Below are 25,016 nucleotides of genomic sequence, written 5' to 3' on the forward strand. Positions count from 1 at the left end.
AAGTGCAGTGAGTGTGTTTGAAAAAGTTGGTTCTAGTTTACAGTGCCAACTTTCTGGTTTGTATTGTAGGCCTAAATCAGTCTTCTCCAACCTGGTGGAGTGCCAACCTGGTCCAACTGAAAACCCAGAAGCATGGCCAATGGTCCAACAGAGTTGGGGAAGGTTAGTGAAAATTATATATTTTATTACACCAATCCTTGGGGTAAACACATAAGTTCTAACAAATTATTACTGTATGATCCTGGCAAAGAAGGGAAGTCGACATGCACTTATACACCACCATCAAACACAACTTCCTGGTACAAATCCAGATAAATTTGAGTACTGAAAATACAAGACATTTCCCTGCATAGCCTTAAAGAGAGAAGTTGCTTCCCCCTGAACTACATATTTACAATAAATATTGCTGCACTACTGACAGGAAGCACCTCCTGAGGCACCTACAGTAATTCAATATGGCTTATCCTCTGGTTTTGAGTGGCAATTTCTGCATTTAGGATTATGATGTTTTGGAATGGCTTGATAAGTATTCAGCTGTACACCAGCATTGAGAAGACTGACTTGACACTACTCCCATTCTTTCTGTGTGGCCATGTTAAGGGATTGGTATGTGTTTTTTTCTCCATTGGATGGACTTGTATGTACAGCATGGAAAGGAAATAGACTTCTTACAGGTGTTGCATGCAAGCTAAGGCCATAATAAAAATAATAATGGGGGGGGGGGAACCCTTAGTGTATTTTTGGTAAGGCTGGGCCAGTTGCTGTCCATCAACCACAACTGGCCCAGGCTCACCAAAATTAAAATCTACAATCCTAAACCTGAGGTTTTTCTTCTTTTGGTCTTGGCCTCAGTCTGCATATCACACTGAGGTGAATATAAGTATGGTTTAATATTAATCCAGTGGCATATCTCTTTCTAGAATTGAAGTATTGGGAGAATGGTGCATGGTGTTGGGGTTTGTATATCACCTAGACTAGACATTTCCCGAAGCTCCTGCGTGTTCTCCTTATAGGCACAATCCTACAGAGATCACAAAGCTTAAATGTAATCCAGGCAGACTATAGTCACCACAGAATCCCGTGAAAAGCTGTTTCTGCACTATGCTCCAAAACAACCATTGTGTGACAAGCAGAAATTCGGGAAGTGAATCTTTCCTCACTGCCGCAGATTGACACGCTGGAAAAAGTTTCATATATTGAATTAATTTGTGCTTGCCAACTCTGCTGTTCAAAGTAAAGAGACCTGACAGGAAAAAAGGCAACCCTCTTCTTCCAGGAAAATATACTGTATTCTACTGAATCAAATTCAATGCCACATTTTGATTGACTGAAAACAATGAATTAAAACACTGACGGCACAGTGCATGTCTGCTTAGAGGTAAGGCCCATTGAGTTCAACGGGGCCTACTCACATGTGAGAGTGCAATCTGAAAAACAACAACCATGTACCACAATACATAGAAAGTCAGGGTGACTCTGACTTAATTGATATGAAAATAACTGCATATTTTAAACTAAATTAGGAATGAAACTGCATTTTGTTCCATGCTAGTTTCTTTCCTTTCTTTAAAAAAGCTCACCCTGTCTCCATAAATTACTTCAAAAAATAATGATTTGCTTTACAACATTTCCCCCTTTTCAGAATGAGAAATAAGTACTCCCTGATTATGTACTGCCAATGGATTCTTAGGCTACCATTCTAGAATACCAGCAGCTATTCCTGTTTTCATTCATTTCATTCACAAAATGACATCCTGAGGACAGCTGCTATCCTAATGTGCTGACATTGGAACGGGACAGATTTGCTTCCAAGCCATGCATTTAGGATCAAGGCCTAAGGCCATCAGATGAAAAAGGACCATCCGATGAAGCTGAATGTTTGGAAATTCAGGACAGACAAAAGAAAGTACTTTTTCACACAGCACCTAGTTAAACAAGGGTTTTTGCCCCCAACAAGAGGTAACGGTGGCCACCTAAAAGAGGATGAGACAAATTCAGCAAGGATAAGGCTACCAGCCATGGCAACTGCGTTGCCCCTCCACTGTTGGGGACAGTATGCCTCTGAGATTCAGTTGTTGGGACTCACAGGTGGGGAGAATGCTGTCACACTCATGTCCTGTGTGCTGGCATCAGGCTCACCGCTGTGAAAACAGGATGCTGGACATAGATGGGCTTTTGGCCTGATCCAGGACACTCATCTCGTGTTCTTAAAGGTGATACAGTACTACCCTCCAGGGATACAGTACTACCTCTTCCCAGAGTTTACCATTGCACTTTTTAAATTTATGACACACATTATAAGAAGCTTATTCTGTTTAGTAAAAAGCTTATTAAGGGTGTAATCCTAGACACACTTACCTTGGAGTAAGCCCCGTTAACATCAATGAGGCTTTCCTTTGACTAAGCATGTGTAGGATTGCCTTGTAAAAGATCTCTTTCCTATTGTGCAGATGGAAACAAAGCTTGGAATAATTTCAGATACAATGGGGACATTAGCTTGTGTTTATATAAGCAAGAATTCTAAGTGGGTTGCTTTAAGACTATTATTAACAACAGCAGCAGCTATATAGATATTTTTATTTTTAAGGATCCTAATGTTGTTGGAAACAATGTTTATCTGGCAAAATTGCTCTGTTGCTGGGTATTGTTTTCTTCACACCAGTAGTCCAATTTGTACTTCATTATAGGCATGCAACATGAGTGCAATACTAGTAGAATATAATGGTTAGCGATGTGCTGGCATGGCCGTTGCTGTATCCTGAGCTAAAGCTCCATATCAGAGAAAGTTAATCACTGTTATGCCTCATTAAAATCAATGGGGAAACTTAGACAAGTAATGGACACAGGTTAGCCCAATAATATAATAATTTATTATTTATACCCTGCCCACCTGCCTGGGTTTCCCAAACATGAGCTTGATTTGTATGGGCTTGGCCAACTGTGTTAATTTGCTAAAATGTTGGGAAATGTTCTGTGTCCCATCACATACCCCAGCAATGGGAGCTCAATGCAGTAGAAATCCTTTACTCCCCACTGCAATGAACTTCCTTACCTTGTTGCCTGGCTGCAAAAGGTCTCATTTCTCTCTTTGCCTGGCTGTGCTGGCTGTTGCTTCCTTCTCTTTTCTTTCCTGGCTCTTGGAATGCTAGCATAGCAGCATCTCGGGTGCCAGAGAGTGAATTAAGAGCCTCTGCATCTGCTGACACTGGAACAGTTGCAGCCAGGCGAGGGTGTTGGAGGAAGTGAGTTTGAAGTTCTTGTGCGGCTTGGATTATAATCTGAAAAGCTGCAGAAAAAAACTACGGGGCCACAATGATTTTTCAAAGACCATTATGAGCTGCTGAATCAGGGAACTGTAAACTTTGTTTATTACTTATTTATAGGAAAACCCCACAACGCAGAAAGTTATCTGCATGGCTCACTTCAGGGCTATTGCTAGTCATGACCCACTCAAGTTCCATTTGATTTCAATGAAATTTAACCATGAGCAACTTTCTCTGAATCGGGACCCAAATCTTTATGTCCCGGGACAGCAAATCTTTGGATAGGATATCTCAAATCACAAAGCCTTAGACTAAGTACTGTTTGCTATAGAATATCCCTACAGATGTGAAGAGGACTGTTCTGGAGTGACTGATTTGAAGGCCCATCCTTGCAATGTGAGTTTAAGCAACAGTTACTGGATGTGGTAAGTAAGATGTCTCATGGGCTCAACAGTTGCTTCACCAGCTGTTCTAAGCATTTCCTTGTTACCATGGTGTCTAAGGATTAGCCAAACAGTCTTAGCAAATATTCTGAAAACTGAAAACAGTGAGCTTTCAGCTGATCCTGTAACTTCTCTATTCCTTTTTCAAAGATACCTAGCATATATTCTCAGCTGCTGCTTTCTGCAGGCAATTGTAGATTATTGTCTGCCAGTGCTATCTGACCAGACTGCTTTTCTGCTGTTCGTTGCCCTTCCCTCGCCTCGTAGCAGCCCCTTCTCAACCCTGTATGCCCATCTCTACGCACCTCTTTATATAAGCTTTGCAAACATAGGATCAGCTTAAGTATTCCACTTGGCTGATAGTCACCACGTTGATGATGTCATGGTTTTAACAGTAATAGCAAATGCTGTTTACAGAAACTGGGAGATGCTGAGATCTAACAGAATGGAAATCATTCCAAACAGATGCAGGAAGTTTCTTCTAGAAAGTTCTCTTATATACAAAACTTATTATATTTACATATATGTGTGTGTGTGTATACATATATGTATGTGTATATATATATAGGCAGATATGATACATAGCAAAGTCTATACAGTATTTACATCTCTTATTTACACTTTAAAATAAGCTTCTCAGAAGCTTTTAAATATTAGAATTACGCAATGGAAAAGCAATGACCACAGTCAATTTGTGTAGCCTGAAAAAGTTCTTGGACAAATATTCTTCAGTGAAGGAGATCAACGAATACAGGACGGGGCTGGGAGGGTAAGTGAGTGACATTACCAGACCATGGCAGAGCTGCCCAAGCAATCCTTGCTTGGCTATTGCACAAACGTAGGCTAAAATCACCCAGTGGCTCTAGTTTGTCCATGGAACTCCGTATATCTCGGTATCCAGCACTCATATTTTTGTTTCTGGTCCCTCAGCAATCAGCGGTTGAAATGAATTCCTGATATTGGCAACTTCAGCTGCACACAGATGTCCAAAGCCTTTGTTGTACCACTCTAATGAATGACCTCTGGAGGGAGAAAGAGGAAAATTACTGTTAATCATGTTCTTCCCCAGCCTCATCGTGTTGGTAGGACATAAACACTAACAAAACAGGCAAAGGAGTCTTATACGCACCACGGTGCTAAACATTGCAGCTATAGTCACGCCTGAAAATCATGGACTTAAAACCCCCACTACACAGAATAAAATGTACATTTTACCCCTGACACGGAGAAAGCCAGAATGGACAATGTTTAGATTGCTTAGCCCGAGTCCAGGAAAGCTGGGTTCAAATCCTGTATCTCACACATAATACAAAGGCTGAGCGCCTGCATTTCTGCTATGTGTTTCTGCAGTCTCTGAAGAGCATTCACATGTCTGAAAGTAGTCGTAGTAGTTCAAATGTGCAGAAAAAATATGGAAGCATGCTTTCTATAACCTGTGACATGTTCTTTACACTTCTTGGGTTATCAAGTTGCGGCCATTTTATCATCTATAAAATGGGAACAGTGGCAGTGCTGTTATGAAGACAAACGAAAACAACTCTGCAGCACACACACACATTACAGTCCTGGTCACAAACACATGAGCATGACTAGTTCAGATGAATTCTGTTTTCATAAATGGGTGCAGGGCTGAAGGCAAAAACTAAAATGTTTTGAGAATAACCAGCTTTACTGCACTGAGTGGAAAGATCAGCTGAAGTGATACGTTATTAACAGTTTTCAAGAAATAAACACATGGAATCGCACAGAAGGATGGAGCTTCAAGAGAACTCATCTGAATGCTAAAGTACAGTTTTACCCCAGAAGAGTGTGATTATATATTTATCTCTCAGTGAATTTTAGAACTGTATTTAAATCACAAAGAAGAAATCCCCCACAACTGCTGTTCATTTTATAATCCTCTGAGGATTCAAAATTCAAATTAGATTGTTTAAGCACAAAAGAATACACTAGGGACAGAAGCGCTGAATGACAAATTAGATGAGGAATGGCAAAATCTGTGGCCCTATGGATGTTGCTGGACTCTCAACTCCTAGCAGTGCCTGAAAGTATGGCTAATGGTCCGACTAATGGTCCAAGCAATATCTAGAGGGTCACAGGGTCACTATCCTTGGATTAGATCCTGTTCACAGGATTGCAAACACATAACGTGCACAAAATCATGTAGAGATGCAAGAGCAGGAATGATGTTTGCTTTGCACAGCAGTATATTCATCACCCCTTTCCCACAAGGAAGGCCATGCACACCATTCACCTGGCCTCCAGGTAGCCACATTGCTGCCTCTTACTGGGAAAGAGAGGAGTGAGGCAGTGGGGAGGCTGGGATCTGAGTGGGAACATCAGCAGAGCCAATCCTGCTGGGGCAACTGCACAGCACTGACCTCCCCACTGCCTCACTCCTCCTAAGTAGCAGTGGCAGCCCCCTTCCCTACCAAGCACTCTTAGTACTGATGTTTCATGAGACATCCCAGAGTTTTCTTCTATTTGGCTGTCAAGGCAGGTAATAGTCGTCTTCATGTTGCATCATGATGCCCAGTACAGCAATGGAATGGGTCTTATATTGGTAACATTCACATAAACCTTTTAGAAACAGGAGTATTTGTTCCTTGTGAAATGTTCCTGCTCATTATAATGCTTTCCTTGGGGCCAGTTTGGGCAACAGTTCAGAGATTTTTTTTATGGCACTATGTAGTGAGCTGGCCTGCTAGCTTCATATTCACCAGCCACATGGAGATGGCTTGTTGACTAACTGCCACTAGTTGCACATGGTGGTTCTCTTGAAGCACAACTGTTCAGAAACTAAGCTGTAATTGACAATACTTTGGGAGGAGCGTATCTCCATGGAATCAATCTAAGGATAATTGAATAGCTAAAAAATCATGCTGGAGATGGAGCTAAACCAGTCCACACATAGTTGCCTGAGAGTAAGTTCCATTGGGCCAAAGGTGATACAATACTTAGTAAGCAATTTTTTTAAAAAATCCCGTTTTTATATTAACCAAGCAAGTAGAAGTTGTTTCTCTTAACAGAAGTAACTGCACTCCTCTAACTTTGCCAATCAATGCTCAGAAATGCTAGTTCTGTTCAGGAAGCCTGTTGACCAGGATCTTGGCACTGGTGGATACTTACTTCAGGTCCACCCTGCAAACGTGTGTCAGGCGAGATTTCCCAGAGCCACAGGGCTCTATTAAGTACTGGGAATCCATAACAACTGCTCGCACTCCTCCCATCAGAGGGGCTTCTTCATGTTCCACGGATACAGCCACCAATATGCACATCCCCTTAGGCAAACTGGTTCGCCACGTCCTGTAGAAACAGGTTTTAAGACAGGAAATGTGAATTGGAGGGGAAGAAATAAGGCATCCAGCCTTGTGTCTCTCTATTCTTTCAGTAGTATACTTGCCTCAGTACAGCAATGCAGAAGAGTGATTTGAGAGAAGAAAGGCAAATATGGTTGCTGTGGGAGTGTGGCCTAACACAAAATGGCTGCCAATGAGAGCATGCCATAACACAACATGGCTACCACATGTAAAAGGAAAAAAAAAAGGGACAGGAGCACAAAATGCTGCAGGAATGCACCTTGTCAATGGAAAGAGGCACTTATAGCAGCTACCACACTCGCTCACAGAAAGAAGCTGGGAGAGTGGATGTCCAGTCCTGGCACCCATGAAATGTGAGCATGCTTAAGGGGACAATGTAGGAGGAGAGCTGAGCAGCAAGAACAAGTCTCTCTTAGGTTGTAATTTTCTGAGGGGATAGCATTTTACTGAGGACTATTTTAAAATAGAAAGGGACTGATTTCTCTGTTTTGTTTCCAAACTAAATTTCAAGCCAGCATGTCTACCTGTCTCAGTCCTGATGGATTTGGAGAAGAAGAAGGCTGTAACAGATTAAATATTTATATATACTCGGTGGAGTCAGGAAATATACTTTGCAGAACCAGGAAAATAAAGACGGGTTGAAGTCTTATGGCAGTGCCAGCATTTCCTCAGTTTGGTAGGCAGCTAGGTCCCCACCCCCAGCCAAGGAAGATGCCACCTGCATAAGCACTTCTTACACAATGGGGGAGGGTAGTAATAGAAACTGAAGTATCAGCCTGCCATGAGAAACAACTCCTTATGGGGCCACTACAGGAAAAACCCAGAACAATTGGATCAGTGGAATTAATGCTGTTCTGATACCCTACACAGCTACATATATTAAATAGTCCTTGTTTGAGACAGCTGCCAATATTTATGGTTTAATGGCATCATTGAATAAATAGTTTTCACAGTGAAAGATGCAAAGGTGTCCTTCTTTTAGAAAGAGATTTGAACTGATTTTATAGATATCCGATATGAGTGAAGTGTATTTTCTGTTGTTTGCTGAGTTTAAGCTATGTGCCTTCATCTACATTCAACATAAACCATGGGTAGGCAAGCTAAGGCCCAGGAGCCAGAGCCGGCCCAATCGCCTTCTAAATCAGCATGTTTTTACATGAGTAGAATGTGTCCTTTTATTTAAAATGCATCTCTGGGTTATTTGTGGGGCCTGCCTGGTGTTTTTACATGAGTAGAATGTATGCTTTTATTTAAAATGTATCTCTGGGTTATTTTGGGGGCATTGGAATTCATTCATTTCCCCCAAAAAATATAGTCCGGCCCCCCACAAGGTCTGAGGGACAGTGGACCGGCCCCCTGCTAAAAAAGTTAGCTGACCCCTGACATAAACACTGCAAAATGCCAATGTAGTTAAACTCCCATGAGAGGAAATGATAGCAACTGACTTGCATGGCTTTAAAACAGGCTTGCCATATGTCAGGGGGTAAATAACGACATGTTCTGGTTTTCAGATGTAAAAATGGCATTGGGGGGAACTCTGCCGAATTGGCAAAATGTCAGGGAAAACCTGGATGTACAAAAACAGCTCCAAAAGCTTAAAACCACTAAAAGCTCAACAATTTGGGTTTCCTTAAAAAAAAGCTCCACAACTTTGCCGGTGTCAGGAATTTTATTTTTTGAAATATGGCAACCCTAGCTTTAAAAGATGTTTAGATAAATTAATGGTGGATACGGCTACCAGCTGTGATACCTATGCTCTGCCTCCATGGTCAGAGGCAGGAATGCATCTGAATACCAGGGACAGGAAACCACAGGATGGGAATGAATTATCACGCTCTGGTTCTTGCAGGATTTCCATAGGCATTGGGTTGGCCACTGCGAGAACAGGCTGCTGGCCTACCACTAGCCTGATTTATCTGGGCTATTATGGTCCTACACAAAATTAGAAAAGTCATTTGGGTAAAAATAATAATGATAGAAAAAAAGGACGATGCCATATGAAGTACAAATGTCTAAATATTCAATGTGCCTTGGCGGTAAGGTTGCTAACATACCCTACCACTAAATTAATTTACCTGAGAACTAAGAAGTCTCTAGCAGGATGAGGAGCCATACTGTTCAGAACATATTGGTAGACCTCCGTCTGCTTGTCCAACGTTTCAATGACTTTCCACTGCAAGAAATCCTCATCCCAGAGATGGCGTTCTCTTAGAACTCGGTTCAATACAACAGAGGGAGGAGCCTCAACTTCCACGGCTGCCTTCCAAATCCTCAATGGGTTTCCATCTCCTACCTTAATCGAGGGAGTGGCGGTAAGGAGGAAGGGAAGACAAGAGAAGGGAAAGCGCTGATGGGTTAAGCGTACAGAATGAGACAAGGAGAAAAACCCAAAGAAGCCAGTCTGTGTACCTAAAGTATTTCTGCCTGCCCCCAGGAAATATACGCCAATGTCCCCTGCAGACAGCAACCTGCACTGTTTTGGATGCCACTCTGGAAGGTTCCTTACCTTCATAAGCTGGTTTTGGGGCGCACAAAGGCTAGAGGGGAAAGAAGGGCCCTCAGAATGCCAGCACCTGTTGATTATGAATGGAAATCTCATTCATGCTTCCACTAAATTGTACTGCTGAGCTACATGAAATTCCATGTGATTGTGTGGCAAAACTATTAATCAAGGGCAGCAAACTAGTGGCTGAACATTGGATTAGCTACCGACAATGGAAACATGGATATTTTATTTAATATGTCAATATAAGATAGACTTATTTTAATTGTCTTAAGTCAGGGATAGAGAACCTGTGGCCCACCAGATGTTCTTGGATTCCAGCTCCCATCAGTACTAGCCAGCATGGTCAGGGATGATGGGAGTTGTAGTCCCAGAATATCTAGGAAACTACAGGTTAAACATAATTGATTTAAAGGATGGAAAGATCAACTTATGGAGTACTCTTCAAAGACAATGGGAACTGCTTATTATGGTTATAGAAAACACAGGTGTGTCTCACTGAATCCTGATCAACATTTTCCTGGGAAACTAGAGATTAAACCTGGGGTTTCCACAGGGTTCCCCAAATATGCAAAATTTGACAATATATGTTTTGGTTGCAGAAACTACCTTTTTGTAGCACAGGTCTGTATTTTCTGCGCTGGAACAAGTGACCCATCCTTTGAATTTTTCTTTCGCTTCTTTGCAGAGGCTCTGTATTAGACTTTCTAGGTAGGTCCGGTAATTCCCACCTTCTTCATCCATTTGCTTGCCCAGTTCCACCAGAGTTGGAGCATGCACTTCGGCCTCAACATACGAGTTCCGAGACTGTGTTACCATATCATGTGGGATCTGCAAGTGGGGGAAGAGATGGAAGAATTGATTTGGAATTAATATTTTTGTGCAAAACCTATTTCATAGAAATCCTGTCTGGAAATATCTGCCTGACACTAATTGTAAGATTACAAATATCTAAATTCCAAAAAGGAATATTGAATGTGTCAGAGTTGTGTTGAGGTGCTGTTCCTCTGCCCTTGCATGATTACCAGCATCTATGGGGAAGAGAGGGAGTATGCTACCTGTCTTCCCTCCCTGCTTGGGTTTTGCCACTCCACCAGCTTTGGGGAACTGGAGCACTCAAGCAGACGTTATCCTTCCACCTTGTGGAGATCAATGGTGATACATGGTTGGAAGCAGTGCACTTGCCCCTCCTCTCCTTCATCACATGACTACTTAGAAGACCTGAATGGCGCTTGTCTATTGGTTCACTGTTATGTCTTGTCCACTGGGCTGTTCTTCAAGTCCAAATAATACTAGGTAGGTTAAGACTTTATTCTATATTCAAGTAACATTAGTATAGAACACTATACTATCCTTATAGCATAGAACAGACTGTTCTTATGAGACAACTCAAAATCACAAAGATATATGGAAGGGTTTTTTTTTTTTGACAACTGTAAGTAACCTTTTGTGATGAAAGAGACTGATGAATTGAATAACAATGTTCCAGAAAGTTAGAGAGGAAATCACACAGAGGTCCTTCCAGGTGAACAACAAAATACTCCAGTGCATAAACTTTTATGCCAAGGCTAAAGTGGAACTTTATAGGCAAAGTACTTGAAAGCATGTTCCCTTATGAATATTGACTTCTGAATCTTTCACTCACCTCAAAAAGTTTATCGCATTCTGCTATCATGTGTGCAAGTCCCTGAGTTGCTGCCAGGTTTTCACTGAGATCTTTCTGATCAGGCTTCCCTGTTGCGTATTTCTTCTGTATTACTCTGCAAATGAATTCAGTGTTTCAAGTGTGATAAAGGAACAACAGCCTTTTTCAGATGAAAGGCAATGTCATGACACTTATAACTTTTCAGTACCAACCTACAAAGAGTCTTTTACAGTCTACTTTTATCATTTGAGGGAAAACCCTTTGTACTAAGGAGAAAGGGGATGCCTTAAACATTCTCATGGCAAAGAAATAAAAATCACTAAAAGGTTAAAGAGTCAAACATAACAAGTTGCCTGAAGGAGTGTTTCCACCCCCATCATTCAGCCTGGACACTGAAATATAGCTCCAAGGGCCTTCTGGCGGTTCCCTCCCTGCGAGAAGTGAACTTACAGGGAACCAGGCAGAGAGCCTTCTCGGTAGTGGTGCCCCACTTGTGGATGTCAAGGAAATAAACAACTATCTGACATCTGAAGGCAGCCTTGTTCAGGGACGTTTTTAATGTTTGATGTCATATTGTATTTTAATTTGTTGAAAGCCGCCTAGAATGGCTGGGGGGAACCTAGTCAGATAAGTATATTCATTGGTTTTACCAGATGCCAGGGATTGAATCAGGACCTTTTGCATGCTTAGCGACTGCTCTACCATTGACCTACAGCTCTTCTTCTGTGCATCATTCATAAGTATCCATGCATCCATAAGGTCATGTTTAAGACACATGATGCCTATGGCAAGCCTACAAGCAGGACATGAGCACAATATCACTCTCCCTTCCTGCAGTTTCCAGCAACTGGTCTTCTGCTCTTAGCCCTCATGATTAGTAGTCACTGATAACCTTGTCCTCCAGGAATATGAATTTCTGGTTTTATTATCTCATTATCCTCAAAACAGCCACAAGAAAATAGGTTCAGATGAGAGATAGTGACTGGGTCAAAGTAACCCAGTGAGTTTCATGGCTGAGCAAGGAATTCAAAGCAGCTTTAACGAATTTCCACATACATTCGCTGACACTGAGATAAAAGCTTTCAACCAGTCCTTATTCTGAAACTTGAAATTTTACAATGTCCATGTATAACATTTAGCCATTATTCTTACTACTACTACTAAGAATTACCCCACCTTCGCCCTAAGGTTCCAGGGGGCATCATGAGAATTTGAAATGCAACATAAAAAAATAGTTTAAAACACTGCAATCCTAAGAAGAGGGTGAGTCGTAAAAATATACACCTCAATTGTCAAACTCCAGGGTTAAGAGGTGCATCCTCTGCATTCAATGAAAGCTGAATAGTGAAGGTTTCAGACATGCTTCTGTGGGGAGGAAGGTCAACAACTTAGGGTTGCCTCAGAATAATCATGTCGCTTCCAACTAGGGCATTGGGAGGCGTTTTGTGCTGAGTCTCAGATTTCCTGCCCCTTCTCCCATTTTTTGAAAAACAGACTTTGCTTACCGGGTTGCTGTGCATGCTCTAAAGCATAGCACTGGCAAGACCCCAGCAACCCAAAGACCTAAAGCTGCATCTATACATATATAAATCAGCAAATGCAAAATGCAGGTCACACGTCTCTGCCCCGAGTCTTTATATGCACCTAGCAACACTCTTAACTTGCAACCCAGAGCAAGAAAAGTAGCAATTCCTTACCGTGGCGAGCTTTCTTTCTTGACCAGATTGAGATGGAAAAGCGAAGGGGCCAGGCACACGGCTATGTTCATGGGTGTCATCTGGTTCTCTTCCACGGAAGTGACGTCATTGAGGAAACAAAGCAGAGTCTGCAAAACCTCCCTGTTTTCATCTGACATCAACATGATGGCAGCCTGGACCGCCTGAAGCCGTTGTTCTTTTGGAACATCTGAGGGAAGAAAACGTGCCGCTTAATAAAAATTTGATTGTAAATTCAAACAAGAGCTTTGGGACATCAGATACGATCTCACCTCCAAACTCCAAATTACTTCTGGAAGAGAGCTACACTTTTTCGTGTGCAGCAATGATAAGTTTTCCTTGTTCACATCCTGTGACCTACTTTGTGCCTTGCTGTTCGCCAGTGGTGCAGTCAGGTCGTTTTAGATTCTGGACTTGAAAGTCCCTTCACTTGCAGTACAATCATATGCGTGCCAACTCAAAGTCACTCTCATGGAGTCAAATGGGACTGATTCCCAGGTCAGAGTGTATAGTATTACAGCATTACTTCAAAATATAAGCAAGCCCTGCTGCATTTTGCAGCTTAGCAGGGCCCCACATCCAAGGTCCTGCCCTGAAGGCACCACTGCTGTTCACCTTGGGTCATTTTAGAAATTAGAAACCAGAAAATGGCACCACTGCACAAGCTGGCTAAGCTAGTAGTAAATGGCCATAAACTGTGTCTCTGAAAAGCTCAGTGCTCAAGCTGTGCTACATCGGCAGGTGGTATGAAGCCTGGTATAAAACTGGCCAGAACGGGTATAAAATATAATACCAGATGCCTTGTTGCTGCCTTTGCCTGGTCAACGGAGCACCCTGCAATTGCCCAACTTCAGGCTCCTGTGTCTAGCCAATGAGCTGAGAGGCACTGGCTGGAAAGACAGCCTCCAAGATTTGTGCCACCAATAGCTCTGATTTGGCTCTGCCATTTCTCTTTCCTCTTATTTATTTATTTGATTCATATTCAACCTTCCCTCACAAAGGAGCCTAGGGCAGCAAATGACAAGCAGAAAAAAAGCCCCAAGACATTAAAACAATTCAAGTGCAGACGGGAAAAGATCTCTACTTTTAAAAACCTTGTCCTTTTTCCTCTACCGCTACTATTTGTAGTAGTAGTATGTATATTTGTAACTGATCTTACTATATCCATCAGGACCATCAAGGTGATGCACTCTTGTTAAAAAGCAACCTCACAAACCAGCAATAAAACAGACACATATGGCAATATCCCAAGTTGTGCAGTTTCCCCTCCATCTCCTCCCTGCTGCAGCCCCTGTTTGCATCCCTCCCAGATCTGCTCAGGACTGGGGCTCTGGGCCAATTGTAGAGTTGGGCAGGGGGCTGCGGGGGGAGGGGGAAATCCTTTCAGCTAACCTTGTCTGCTCCGCTGGCAGATGGGCAAGGCTGGGCTTCACCCATAAAGCCCAATAAAACCCAGTAAAAATACTGCCAGTAGCACAAATACAGTTTAAGTACAGTCAGGAAGCAGAGATCCAAAATTAAACCGGCACAGCAGCCCTTAAAACCCTGGCAGAATACAGAGTTTTTATAAGCCCTTTCTGTCCCTGCAGAGTTCTTCTGGACAGTTTTACTGCTGCAGTTAAATTTCTGGGAAGTGGAGTGGGACACGCAGTGAACAGGGACCTCATTTCCTTTCGAGAGTGCAATGCCATAACACTGCATGCTCTTTTCTAGGCAACATTGTGGCACAACAAGAAAAGTAGGGAAGCTTGGGAAATGTGTGTCCTCCTCCACAGAGCCAAGGGGTATGTGTGTGTGTGTGTGGGGGGGGGAAGTTTAATAAATGCATGAATGGAGGAAGCTTAAATATTAACGCCTAATAAAACTAATTCACAAGCCACCACTCTGTTCACTCAGCTTGCATTCAAGGTTCCCCTGTGTAAATCAGACACTAAACCAATGAAAGAATAGGAGAAACTGCTTTATAGTACACGCTTCAGCAAGCCGCTATCTTCTCTTTATTTGAAGATTCAGGCTGCAACTCTAGACCCAGTTTCCCCGGGAGTAAGCTTGATTGAACTCAGTGGGATTTACCTTTGAGTAGATGTACCTGGGATTGCAATTGTGCTGTCAGTCAAGCATTTTATTTGAACTTTTTTTTTTAGAGGAAAAAGATGGTGAGGTGAATATATTACAGCTCCAAATTCCTAGGCTGGGGGGAAATGCAGTGATTTCAAGAGAACAGGAGCGGACAGACTTCTTTATGCTGGGGGAGGGGGATATCTTCCAACTCCTTTTATAAGCCACAGTGCTTGGGCCCACTAGCCAGAACCAATCACAACTTCCTTTTCTTACCTGTATTTACCCCTCCCCCTTGTAAAGCATGTACAGAGCAGCAAGGAAATTCCAGGGTGGCTGGAATTTTGATTGATGCTCTGCCCATCCATGCAAAAGAACATGAGAGATGCTGCGATTTTACCCTGTTGAAAACACCACACTAGGTAGACATAGCATTTCCCACCTTGGGATGCTGCTGGTTCTGAAGCATGAAAAACAGGGACATGGTGTGCCATGAAACCATTCCGGATCTTAGCAAGAAAATTACAAAAAAGAACACCCTCCTTTTAAAATTACAGGCTATCTACAGATTGTCTTTCAGTGAAACAAAACTGAAGCCCACTGTTATTATGTTTACACACCAGAAAATCACACATACCCTTTCAATAACTGGTGTTATTTAAGAAGTTTTGACTGCAGCCCTGGCTTGGGCTTCATGAGGAAAATGCAACTTGCTGCTCCTGCCAGTGTCTCTATTTCCTCCTCTTACTTTGGGGCCAGCTGATTTTATGTGTTTGCTGGTAAATCAAACAGCAAGGCGAGAAGGGATTTTGTTGTTGTTGATGCTGCTGCTGCTAGTATGACCTCAGCAAACACATTAGACTAGGGCTTCCCAAGTCTCCAGCTGGTTTTAGGACTACAATTCCCATCATCCCTGAACACTGGGTCCTGCTAGCTAGGGATGGTGGGAGTTTTAGTACACAAACAGCTGGAGACCCAAGTTTGGGAAAGCCTGCATTAAGCTAGACACGGAATAGTTTAAAGGCCTAATAGTCCACATTCACTGCTAATGGAAACAACCCTAGTACTTACACTGATATATGTGGAGGAACGTTTCTCCTAATTTGCTAGTGAGCAGAGGCTCAGGCAGGTCCCTGAAAAACTGCTTTACCATATCTGCCACATCATACGCTGACTGGTCTTCATAGTTGACATTTTCAGGAGAGCTTTCGTTCATGTGGCGTAAGGCCTGTATTCGGGATTTCACACCTGACTTTCGGAAAAGACCCACCTAAAAGATAAGCCACATTCCGTTAGCTATGTAGCCATTTGGCATTATGATCAGTGAGAAAAATACACATTATACAGGAGTATCTTTAAAAAAACAAACCCGAACCACAACTGCTGTAATTAAATAAAGATCAGGGCATATTCCGGTCAATGGGTTGGCGCCAAAGATATGCAAGTTGCGCTCTACTCATGGAAGGTAAGAGAATAGTTTTGCAGATTTCTCTCTCCTATGTCACCCAAAAATCTACTTCTTTGGGTGGCCAAGAGACCATCTGGAGCCGTATGGGGAGACTACAAGAGGAAAGTTTGAATTGGGAGGAAAGCTGCTCCATTATTTCTGTGAATGGACTCCACCACTGCGAAAAAATGGGACATTCTGTTTGCAAAAGGACTACTCTGAATCGGAGTCTGTGTAACAGAATATACAGCTTCCTCCATATTTTATTCATGTGGTCATTTCCCTACATTTGCACAGTTCCGTGGTCCCACCATCTGATACCTCTGTGCTGTGCATAAATATTAAGAGATTAAGGTAATGTGACAAGAACATCTGTACTCCAATGTTTGTTAACAGCATCAAAACACTTTAAAAAAAGCTAAACAAGGGAACACTAAAATAGTCACTGTTTAAAACCTAGAAATGCTGAGTAAACAGGCACATCACGCGGTGTCAAAATGGTCTCTAAAAAGGTCATTTCCCATATAAGCTACACAAGAAGAGACCCATTAAATGGTGTGGCTGCCATTTTTTCCACCTAGAGTACAGTTCTATCTGCCTGTAACTCGCAATCCTCTCCATCACACACCCTTATCAGTAGGTTTACTAGACTTGCCTCAGCCTATTCATGTGACACTGTTGAGTCTTTAATAATAATAATTTTACTATTTATACCCTGCCAATATGGCTGGGTTTTCCCAGCCTCTCTGGGTGGCTTCCAGCATATATGCACTAGTTCCCTTTTTATGTATCTGAAAGCCACAACAGAACCAGTGGTGGATCCAGAACAACTGTTTGCCCAGCTACCTTTGAAGCGGAGTGAAACATCGCCACCCAAAGTCCACCACAGATGAAATCAAGTTAGGCAATATCTGCATGCCAGTATGATAAAACCACACTGCTCTCAGATGCTACGGATTAACTACCTTGACAGCAGACTCCTTAACTCTTGCAGAGGGTGTGTATATTGGCTGCCAGATCCTGATCTTCTTCCAGTCTGTCATAGTCTCCAACCCCAAGTTATGCTATCTTAAGTCATGCTGTGCTATCAGTGGTTTCTGATATCAAGGCCTTACACACCAAAGAAAATATCATTTTCTCTAAATAAAACGACTGAACGCAAGCATTTTCAAAAAGTGCTGAGGACCCATCTTTGTACATTTTACAGGCAAATGGGGTAATCCATGCATTCTGACTGCGTTTAGCTGTTTTGTTTGACAGTTTTTTCAGATTTTATTTTCAATCTTTTTAAATAATTTATGTAGTCCTTTGTCCTGGTACTGGTACTGGTGCCAATGAAGTGTGGATGAGAAACCTTTAAATACATAAATGAAATAGCTCAGCTACTGTGGCAGACAGTCAGAAAAGATTATTTCTACCTATATCATATACTGGTTGCCAAGTAATAGCTGGATTTGAAGGACATAATTTTCAGACTAAGTCTTCCAGGCCTTTTTCTATCCTGTTGCCTTAGCTTGGAAGAAGATGTGGTAGGGATTAATTACACAGGCTTTCTGTGATACATAAATATTTTTCCCATGTGCTTTCTTCTGCAAGAAGCTGATAATTCTTCAAATGAGCTGTCTAGCAGCTTTGCACAGCACTGTCCCTTTTCCAGCAGTTCTCATAAATGGAATGCCCCCGGGGCAAATTCCTGTGTACAAACCACATTTTAATTCCCAAGTGAAGTTGTGTTATACCACTGGGGATCTATTAAGGTTATTTTTCCTCATTTCACAGTAGGAGGGATGACGACATAGTGTGTGGTGGTGGGGAATCTATGAGAAAAAGAGACTGGGCATGTTTCCATTTTCAAATTATAGAACTGAAGTTTTCCTTTGCCTCACCATATATATTTGTCTCAATTATCATTGCACTGCTTGACTCAGGACTGATGTTTCTTAATAATGATATTGATGGGCTTACATTCTGCACAGTTTATTACAGTTATAAAGAATCCCAGCTGTCTACTAGAAACAAATGTTTTACTGATCTGAAAACTGACTTTAAATGCAAACTTTAAAATGCTATATACAAAAAGCCTCATGGACTAAATGTCAACACAAAAAGCCCTGTAAATAGTTCTGCATTCCAGCATAATTTATGGTCACATGTGAAGGTTGGAGTCAGAACAGAGCAGAAAACCAACAGTAAGTGACTGCAACACCAAATTTATTTAATACTAAAAGACTGAATTTGTTCTAAGCTGCATCCATCTCTTCATCAGTCTGAGTAATAGAAGCTCTTGTGCCAAACATAAAAAAATTCAATATATATATATATAAAAGGCTAAGCTCTGAATCTATAGTGGCTTGTTACTCATCAGTAACCAGTCTGCAGCTAATCATTGTTTGAACCCATTTTGCTGGTCTTTTATGCTTGAGGTTTATTTTGTGATGCACTGGAGGTTATGGCTGTGTTAAACGCCTTGGGCATCTTAATGACAGAAAGGAAGGGTAGAAAACCTATTGCTGTTGCTGCTATTAGACTTAAGAGGTTCCTTCAAACTATTCCTGCTGCTGATTCACTTAAAAACGTGCTGTTCCATGAGAAAAGATGGAGAGGAAAGACAAGCTTTTTCAAGGGAAGAAAAGAGCCTTGGGGCACTGAAGACAACCAGTGGGCCTTCATGTTGCTTACCCCTGTTATATTTTATTTCTTGAAACTATTAATAGAAAGCAAAATATGTTGCACAATAGTAATCCCATCTCCTTTAAAATCAGAAAACAGTGAATGGAAACCCCTGGGTTTTACCTTGTTTACTGGAGAAAAGAGTGCAATGCATCCCTCTAACACTCCAACACATACTTGCAATAGCCTATCAATAAGCTTATATAAAGGACACGGGTGGCGCTGTGGGTTAAACCACAGAGCCTAGGACTTGCCGATCAGAAGGTTGGAGGTTCGAATCCCCGCAACGGGGTGAGCTCCCATTGCTTGGTCCCTGCTCCTGCCAACCTAGCAGTTCGAAAGCACATCAAACTGCAAGTAGATAAATAGGTACCTCTCCGGTGGGAAGGTAAACAGCGTTTCCGTGTGCTGCTCTGGTTCGCCAGAAGTGGTATAGTCATGCTGGCCACATGACCTAGAAGCTGTATGCCGGCTCCCTCAGCCAATAAAGCGAGATGAGCGCCGCAACCCCAGAGTCGGCCACGACTGGACCTAACGGTCAGGGGTCCCTTTACCTTTTTAAGCTTATATATAGCTAGCGCAGAACTGAAAAATAATGTATGTGCCCTTGATCCAGAGCTTTTTTGCACATATCCACTGCTTCATGCTCATGCACAGCAGGTCTTCCAAACCATCACTCTCTGGGAATATTTATACAATTGCTTTCGAAATGGCATGTGGCTGGTGGAGCAGACATTTGGGAATGTTGGTAAATGGCACTGCCTTAGCTTGCAGCCAGTATTTATATGCTGGCTCTCTTCTCTTGCCTTTCTCTCTCTCCTCCCCCTCTTTTTTAAAATGCTTTTCTCATCACACACAGCAGAGGAAAAGCAGTAGCCCATACAGTTTCTCAATGCTCTGGTGTGGCCAGACAAAAGGTCAGAGCACAACACGCCACTTGAAGCTCACTTTAAAATAAGTCTCTCTCAATTACACTTGAATCAGATGCAAGGATCAGATTCCATGGAAGCAGAATTAAATATCTTGCTGCATTACACCCTGATGCTGCTAATCTCTCTTATTGTTCAATGATTTTTGTCTGACCTTTTTATTTATTTTTTGTTCTTTGAAACTGCTAAACTGCACTCCCAGATATGCTACTGAAAACCCAGTAGTAATGGGATGTAAGCATTTTTTTCTTGGTAGGGTAAGCCCACTGGTGGCAATTATTACTGTAAGAGAACAGGTCAGAGAGGGTAACTGAATTAATAATATATTACTGATGCAGCTAACTCCTTTTTAATAAAGGTTGTGCATGTCTCTAAGACCAGAATGTGGAGATGGGGGTTTGTTGCCCTTCAAGATCCTCAGAAGACAGACAACCTCTATCCATAAAACGAATGAGTTTGTTTCATCTTCTGATGTCTTCTGCTAGGAAGCTTCAGATTTGGGCAAGGGGAACATAGAGATTAATTTCTGGGGGTGTCAACAACCAAATATACATGAATAGTAGCCATAAGACCAATGTCATTCTGTATGCTAGAAGAGACAAAATTTTAGTTCTGCAAACAACAGACAAGTCCATTGTTTATCTGTAAAATGGGACTAACAGTTCCATACTTTCTAGGGTTGCGGTAAGGGCAAGCACAATAAAGACAGTAAAGCATTCTCAAATTAAAGTGTGCTACGTAAATAATAATTTTTAATGGCAGCAATAGGGCTAGCACACACTACTAAATTCTTAAAACTGTCTAGTCATCTTTGAAGGGACATTATGCTAGTCCAAACAATAAGACCAAAGGCATAAAAACCCACCTCGTATAATTTTAGCTGGGGAAAAGCTGCTCTAGGAGTTTATATGCTCATAAACCTATAGAAATGAAGAACCTACCTGATCCAGGCAATTGTTGCGTAAATAGCGCAGCGCTTGTTGTATGCTCTGTGGAAGGGGCTGCCCTGTTCTTTGCACATGAACTATTAAAGGCACACCAAATATGTTTTTATCCTTGTAGTCTGGAACTTTCATCCTCTTCATGAACTTTGGTACAGACCTAATGATGATAATAATAGTACAAATAAAAAACAGTATCCTATAAAAACTACCCATCTCTATGGTGGACATACATCATTCCTCCCTGACCACACAGTGTGTGGGTGCTGTCCTGAGGCATGAAACAGCTTTCTAGCCATGCAGTCCCTAAGTTGCCTGAAAGTTCAGAAGTCACACATTTGCAGAAAAATAACAGCCTAGTCAATTCTCACACCCACAATCAATCAATAACCCACACCAACATTCCCCATGTATCCACTGGGTTGCTACAGAATGAGGATTGAACAGGAACCAAAAGAAAAACATAAAAGCATAAGAAAAGTCTGGCTGGATCAAATCACAGGTCTATGTAGTCCAGTATCCAGTTGTCACAGTTGCCAGCCAGATGCCTGCATACAGGACTTGCATGCAAAAGCACTCTGCTTACTTGTGGTTCCCAGCAGCTGCTCCTCAAAGGCCTGCTGTTTCCAACACTGGAAGTAGTGCATAGCTAGCATAGGTTATAGTAGAGGCAGCAAACAACCTTTTCTTTACTTTGGGTGGTTTACATTACATATAATTCCAGCTAAAACATCTAACCCCCAAAGATGCACACCACATTTAATGACCTACTTCTTTCCCATAAGTGGTTTGGTTTGGGCATTTGCTTCTCTTTCGATAACATGTGCTCTGTATGAAAGATGAACTTAGTCACTGCATTTCTCTAGTTTTCCAGGAGCAGCATAGAAGGGTTTGATAAAAGGAGCAGCACAGATGGAAAAAGGAAAGAGTTAACTGGGAGCAAATAGGTTTCGTTCCTACAGCAGAATTTATGGAGGCTTTACGTTTTTGCACATTTTATGTTCTCGGTAGTGGAACTGCCATTGGCAATCAAACATATTTGTTCTACAAGAGAGCATCCTCGGCAACACAGCTTTCAACTAGCTGAGCCCGACACACTTCCTTAGAAAATGCTTGACAACTTGAAGTGCAATAAATAATGGCAGAAGATTAAACTTGAAAGCATGTAGAGTTAATTTCCTCAGTGTGGCTCATTATGTCTGTAATCTCAAATTGCATGATTTATCATTACCATTCAATTTTAGAATTACAGTGAGGGAACATTACATGCCAAATTCGAAGCTCAAATAATGGATTACGGGGAAACTCTCAGGGTTCTGCTTCAGTTCAGTGAGTTTTTATTTCTGAAGCAAACAAATGCAGGCAATAGAAACGCCACAGATGTACCTTTGTGAGAAACATCATTTTAAGTCAAAATAAAAAAATTCCTTCCAGTAGCACCTTAAAGACCAACTAAGTTAGTTCTTGGTATGAGCTTTCATGTGCATGCACACTTCTTCAGATACACTGAAACAGAAGTTGCTATCTGTAACTGGAATCATTTTAAGTGGAACTGAAGCAAGTTTCAGCTGTGTGAGGTGGGACGGCAGACACGGTCAAAAGAAGCCATGTGAGGAGTACAAGAGAGGTGGAGATACCTAACAGGCCCAGGGCAACCAGAGGCAGTGGCAGGGGACTGCTCAAGTAGAAAGTTAGGATTCCAACCAATGCCCCCAAAGCCCTCTCTCCACCCAGCTCAGAATAGCTCTACTGACCTCTGCAGTTTACTCATCCTCCCAATTGAAGTACTGCCTGTCTGAAGTTTGGATTGCTCTGCTAGTTGCCAGTTATCTTCTCCTGTCATGCAGGAGAACCGGGTCCAATTCCTCAATGGGGAGCTCCTGCTTTTGGGGAGACTCTACAGTTCGGTAGGAGAGCACATGCGCTGAGTGTTGGAAGATCCTAGATTCTGTTCCCTGAATCTTCAGTTGTAAAAGGAGCACACATAGCCGATGATGGGAAAGAACTCTGTCTGAGACTAATTTGCGTAGCAAATTATTATGGGCTAGATGGACAAGTAGTCTGACTTAAGCAAAGCATCTGCCTCAGGTGGTGGAAGCTGGAAGACAGGGAATGAGATCCCTTCTTGTTCTACCTGCTTGTTGCTGGCCATCTATATTTGGCCTAGATGCTATCTCCAAGTGCTTCACAGCTACTGCCACTGGACCAAAAGAGCAGGCAGACATTCCAGGCCACTCACTGGAGCAGGCATCACACATACATTGCTCTCTCATGGCAAACAGTGACTGGGTTAGCTACTCATCCATCAGGATGTCCTATGAGGTTAACATGCTAAGAGGGAAGAGTGTAGCAAATCAGAAGATCTGGACACTCATATCCTGTGATTCATCGCTCTCATTGCTATTATTATTATCTTTCAGCCTCTTCTCTTTCCTCTTTATTTAACTTGACGGATAATTCTCCCTGCACTGTATATTTTCTGAATGGCTGATATCTAGCACAAATCTCTAAATATTACTTTGCAGTTGAACAAGTACATGGTACAACATATAAACTGCAAAGCCATTCCATTAATTTAAGGGAAGTTTGGTTACAAACGTGGTGCCTGTATTTATTTCTCTTGATTATTTTTTATTATAGTTTTACTACTACTGCAGGCATGGAATCTACTGGGAGTGCTCTGAGGCAGCCTTTCTGAATTATGCTTCCTGGGTGACTAGAACCAACGGTAACAACTTTGCTCTCCTTGCCTTTGGCTGTAAAATGAGAGCAATAATCCTCAGCACTCTCACAGAGGCCACTAAGATGCCAGCTAATGCTATAAAGTACTCAGCCAGAATATGTTATGTTAGAACAATTACTGTGGACAAATTTTATTTGTAGACTCCGGAACTGAGCTACTTTAAGTAAGCCTCTCTGCGCAATCTACAAGACCATGGCTAGAAAACTGAAACTCACAAGTGCGTGCCCAAGTGCCCTCATCTCTGAAATCTTTAATAAATGCAGAGGAAGAGATCTGAATGCCATTTCATGAAGATGATATTGCGGCAGAAAACCTCAGTGTAGATGACAGAAGTGATACCGACTACAGCAAGAAAGAATATTAATAATCTGTGCTGCAGTCTGTGTCAGTTCCAGATTCCAAACTAAATTTGTCCCCAGTATTTTATGCTGCATGACATACTTAGATGGCTGCATAGTACGCCCAACTGATTCTCTGATCTTGTTCTAGGGAGAACCAACTTTTGGTTCATAATTCACCCACATCGACAGTTTACTCATAGTAGCAAGGCAGTGATAGCAGCATCCTGGAAACCGCGGAGAACCATTTTAATATCACCCTGGTATGAATGTGTAGGAGCTTTAGTATGTCTAACAAAACTTGCATATAATAAGTTAAGTTTATTGAAATGTGGAGTTTGTTTATAAATTTGTGGAATATGAAACGTCAAGATAATATGTAATTTTATGTATTATTTTCATTGATATAATGCCTAACCAATACTGTTGCTGGTTTTTTTAAATTAAAGGTAGGATTATTAATGTATTATATCTATATTTTACTACAGTGGTGCCTCGCAAGACGAATGCCTCGCAAGATGAAAAACGCGCAAGACGAAAGAGTTTTCCGTTTTTTGAGTCGTTCCGCAAGACGAATTTCCCTATGGGCTTGCTTCGCAAGACGAAACGTCTTGCGAGTTCTTGCGAGTTTGTTTCCTTTTTCTTAAAGCCGCTAAGCCTTTAATAGCCGCTAAGCCGCTAATAGCCGTGCTTCGCAAGACGAAAAAAACGCAAGACGAAGAGACTCGCGGAACGGATTAATTTCGTCTTGCGAGGCACCACTGTATTATTATTTTATTTTATTTTTTAAAAAAGGAATTTACCCTCACTGTTTTTTCTTCTCAATGTTCCATGCCCTTCCATTTACTTGCCACACATTTTAGGATCTCGTAGTGGGATGGGAGTAGACACATCACTATTCCCTGCCTAATTCTAAATTAGTTGCAGAATCAATTGACCTTTTACCCTTTAGGTAGCAAAAGAACAAAAACCCTGAAACTTCTGTAATGAGAATGCTAACT

The 25,016-nt window shown here is 41.8% G+C and overlaps 1 protein-coding gene across 5 annotated transcripts in view; it reads right to left on the reverse strand.

Annotated features, from left to right (window-relative positions):
* Positions 1-3,345: 3,345 nt before the first annotated feature.
* Positions 3,346-25,016, reverse strand: part of STARD13 (StAR related lipid transfer domain containing 13) — a 229,968-nt gene continuing 208,297 nt past the window's right edge. For all 5 annotated transcript variants that reach the window (XM_082221544.1, XM_082221543.1, XM_082221546.1 and 2 more), the window contains 8 exons: positions 20,935-21,094; positions 16,019-16,217; positions 12,872-13,079; positions 11,175-11,289; positions 10,139-10,360; positions 9,102-9,319; positions 6,836-7,012; positions 3,346-4,728 (listed from right to left, as the gene is read on the reverse strand). In XM_082221544.1, the coding sequence (XP_082077670.1) occupies positions 4,611-4,728; positions 6,836-7,012; positions 9,102-9,319; positions 10,139-10,360; positions 11,175-11,289; positions 12,872-13,079; positions 16,019-16,217; positions 20,935-21,094 (1,417 nt within the window). In that variant the 3' untranslated portion in view covers positions 3,346-4,610. The remainder of the gene's footprint in view (positions 4,729-6,835; positions 7,013-9,101; positions 9,320-10,138; positions 10,361-11,174; positions 11,290-12,871; positions 13,080-16,018; positions 16,218-20,934; positions 21,095-25,016) is intronic.

The sequence above is a fragment of the Podarcis vaucheri genome (assembly GCF_965113315.1).
Source record: "Podarcis vaucheri genome assembly, chromosome: 4".
NCBI classification, from domain to species: Eukaryota; Metazoa; Chordata; class Lepidosauria; order Squamata; family Lacertidae; genus Podarcis; species Podarcis vaucheri.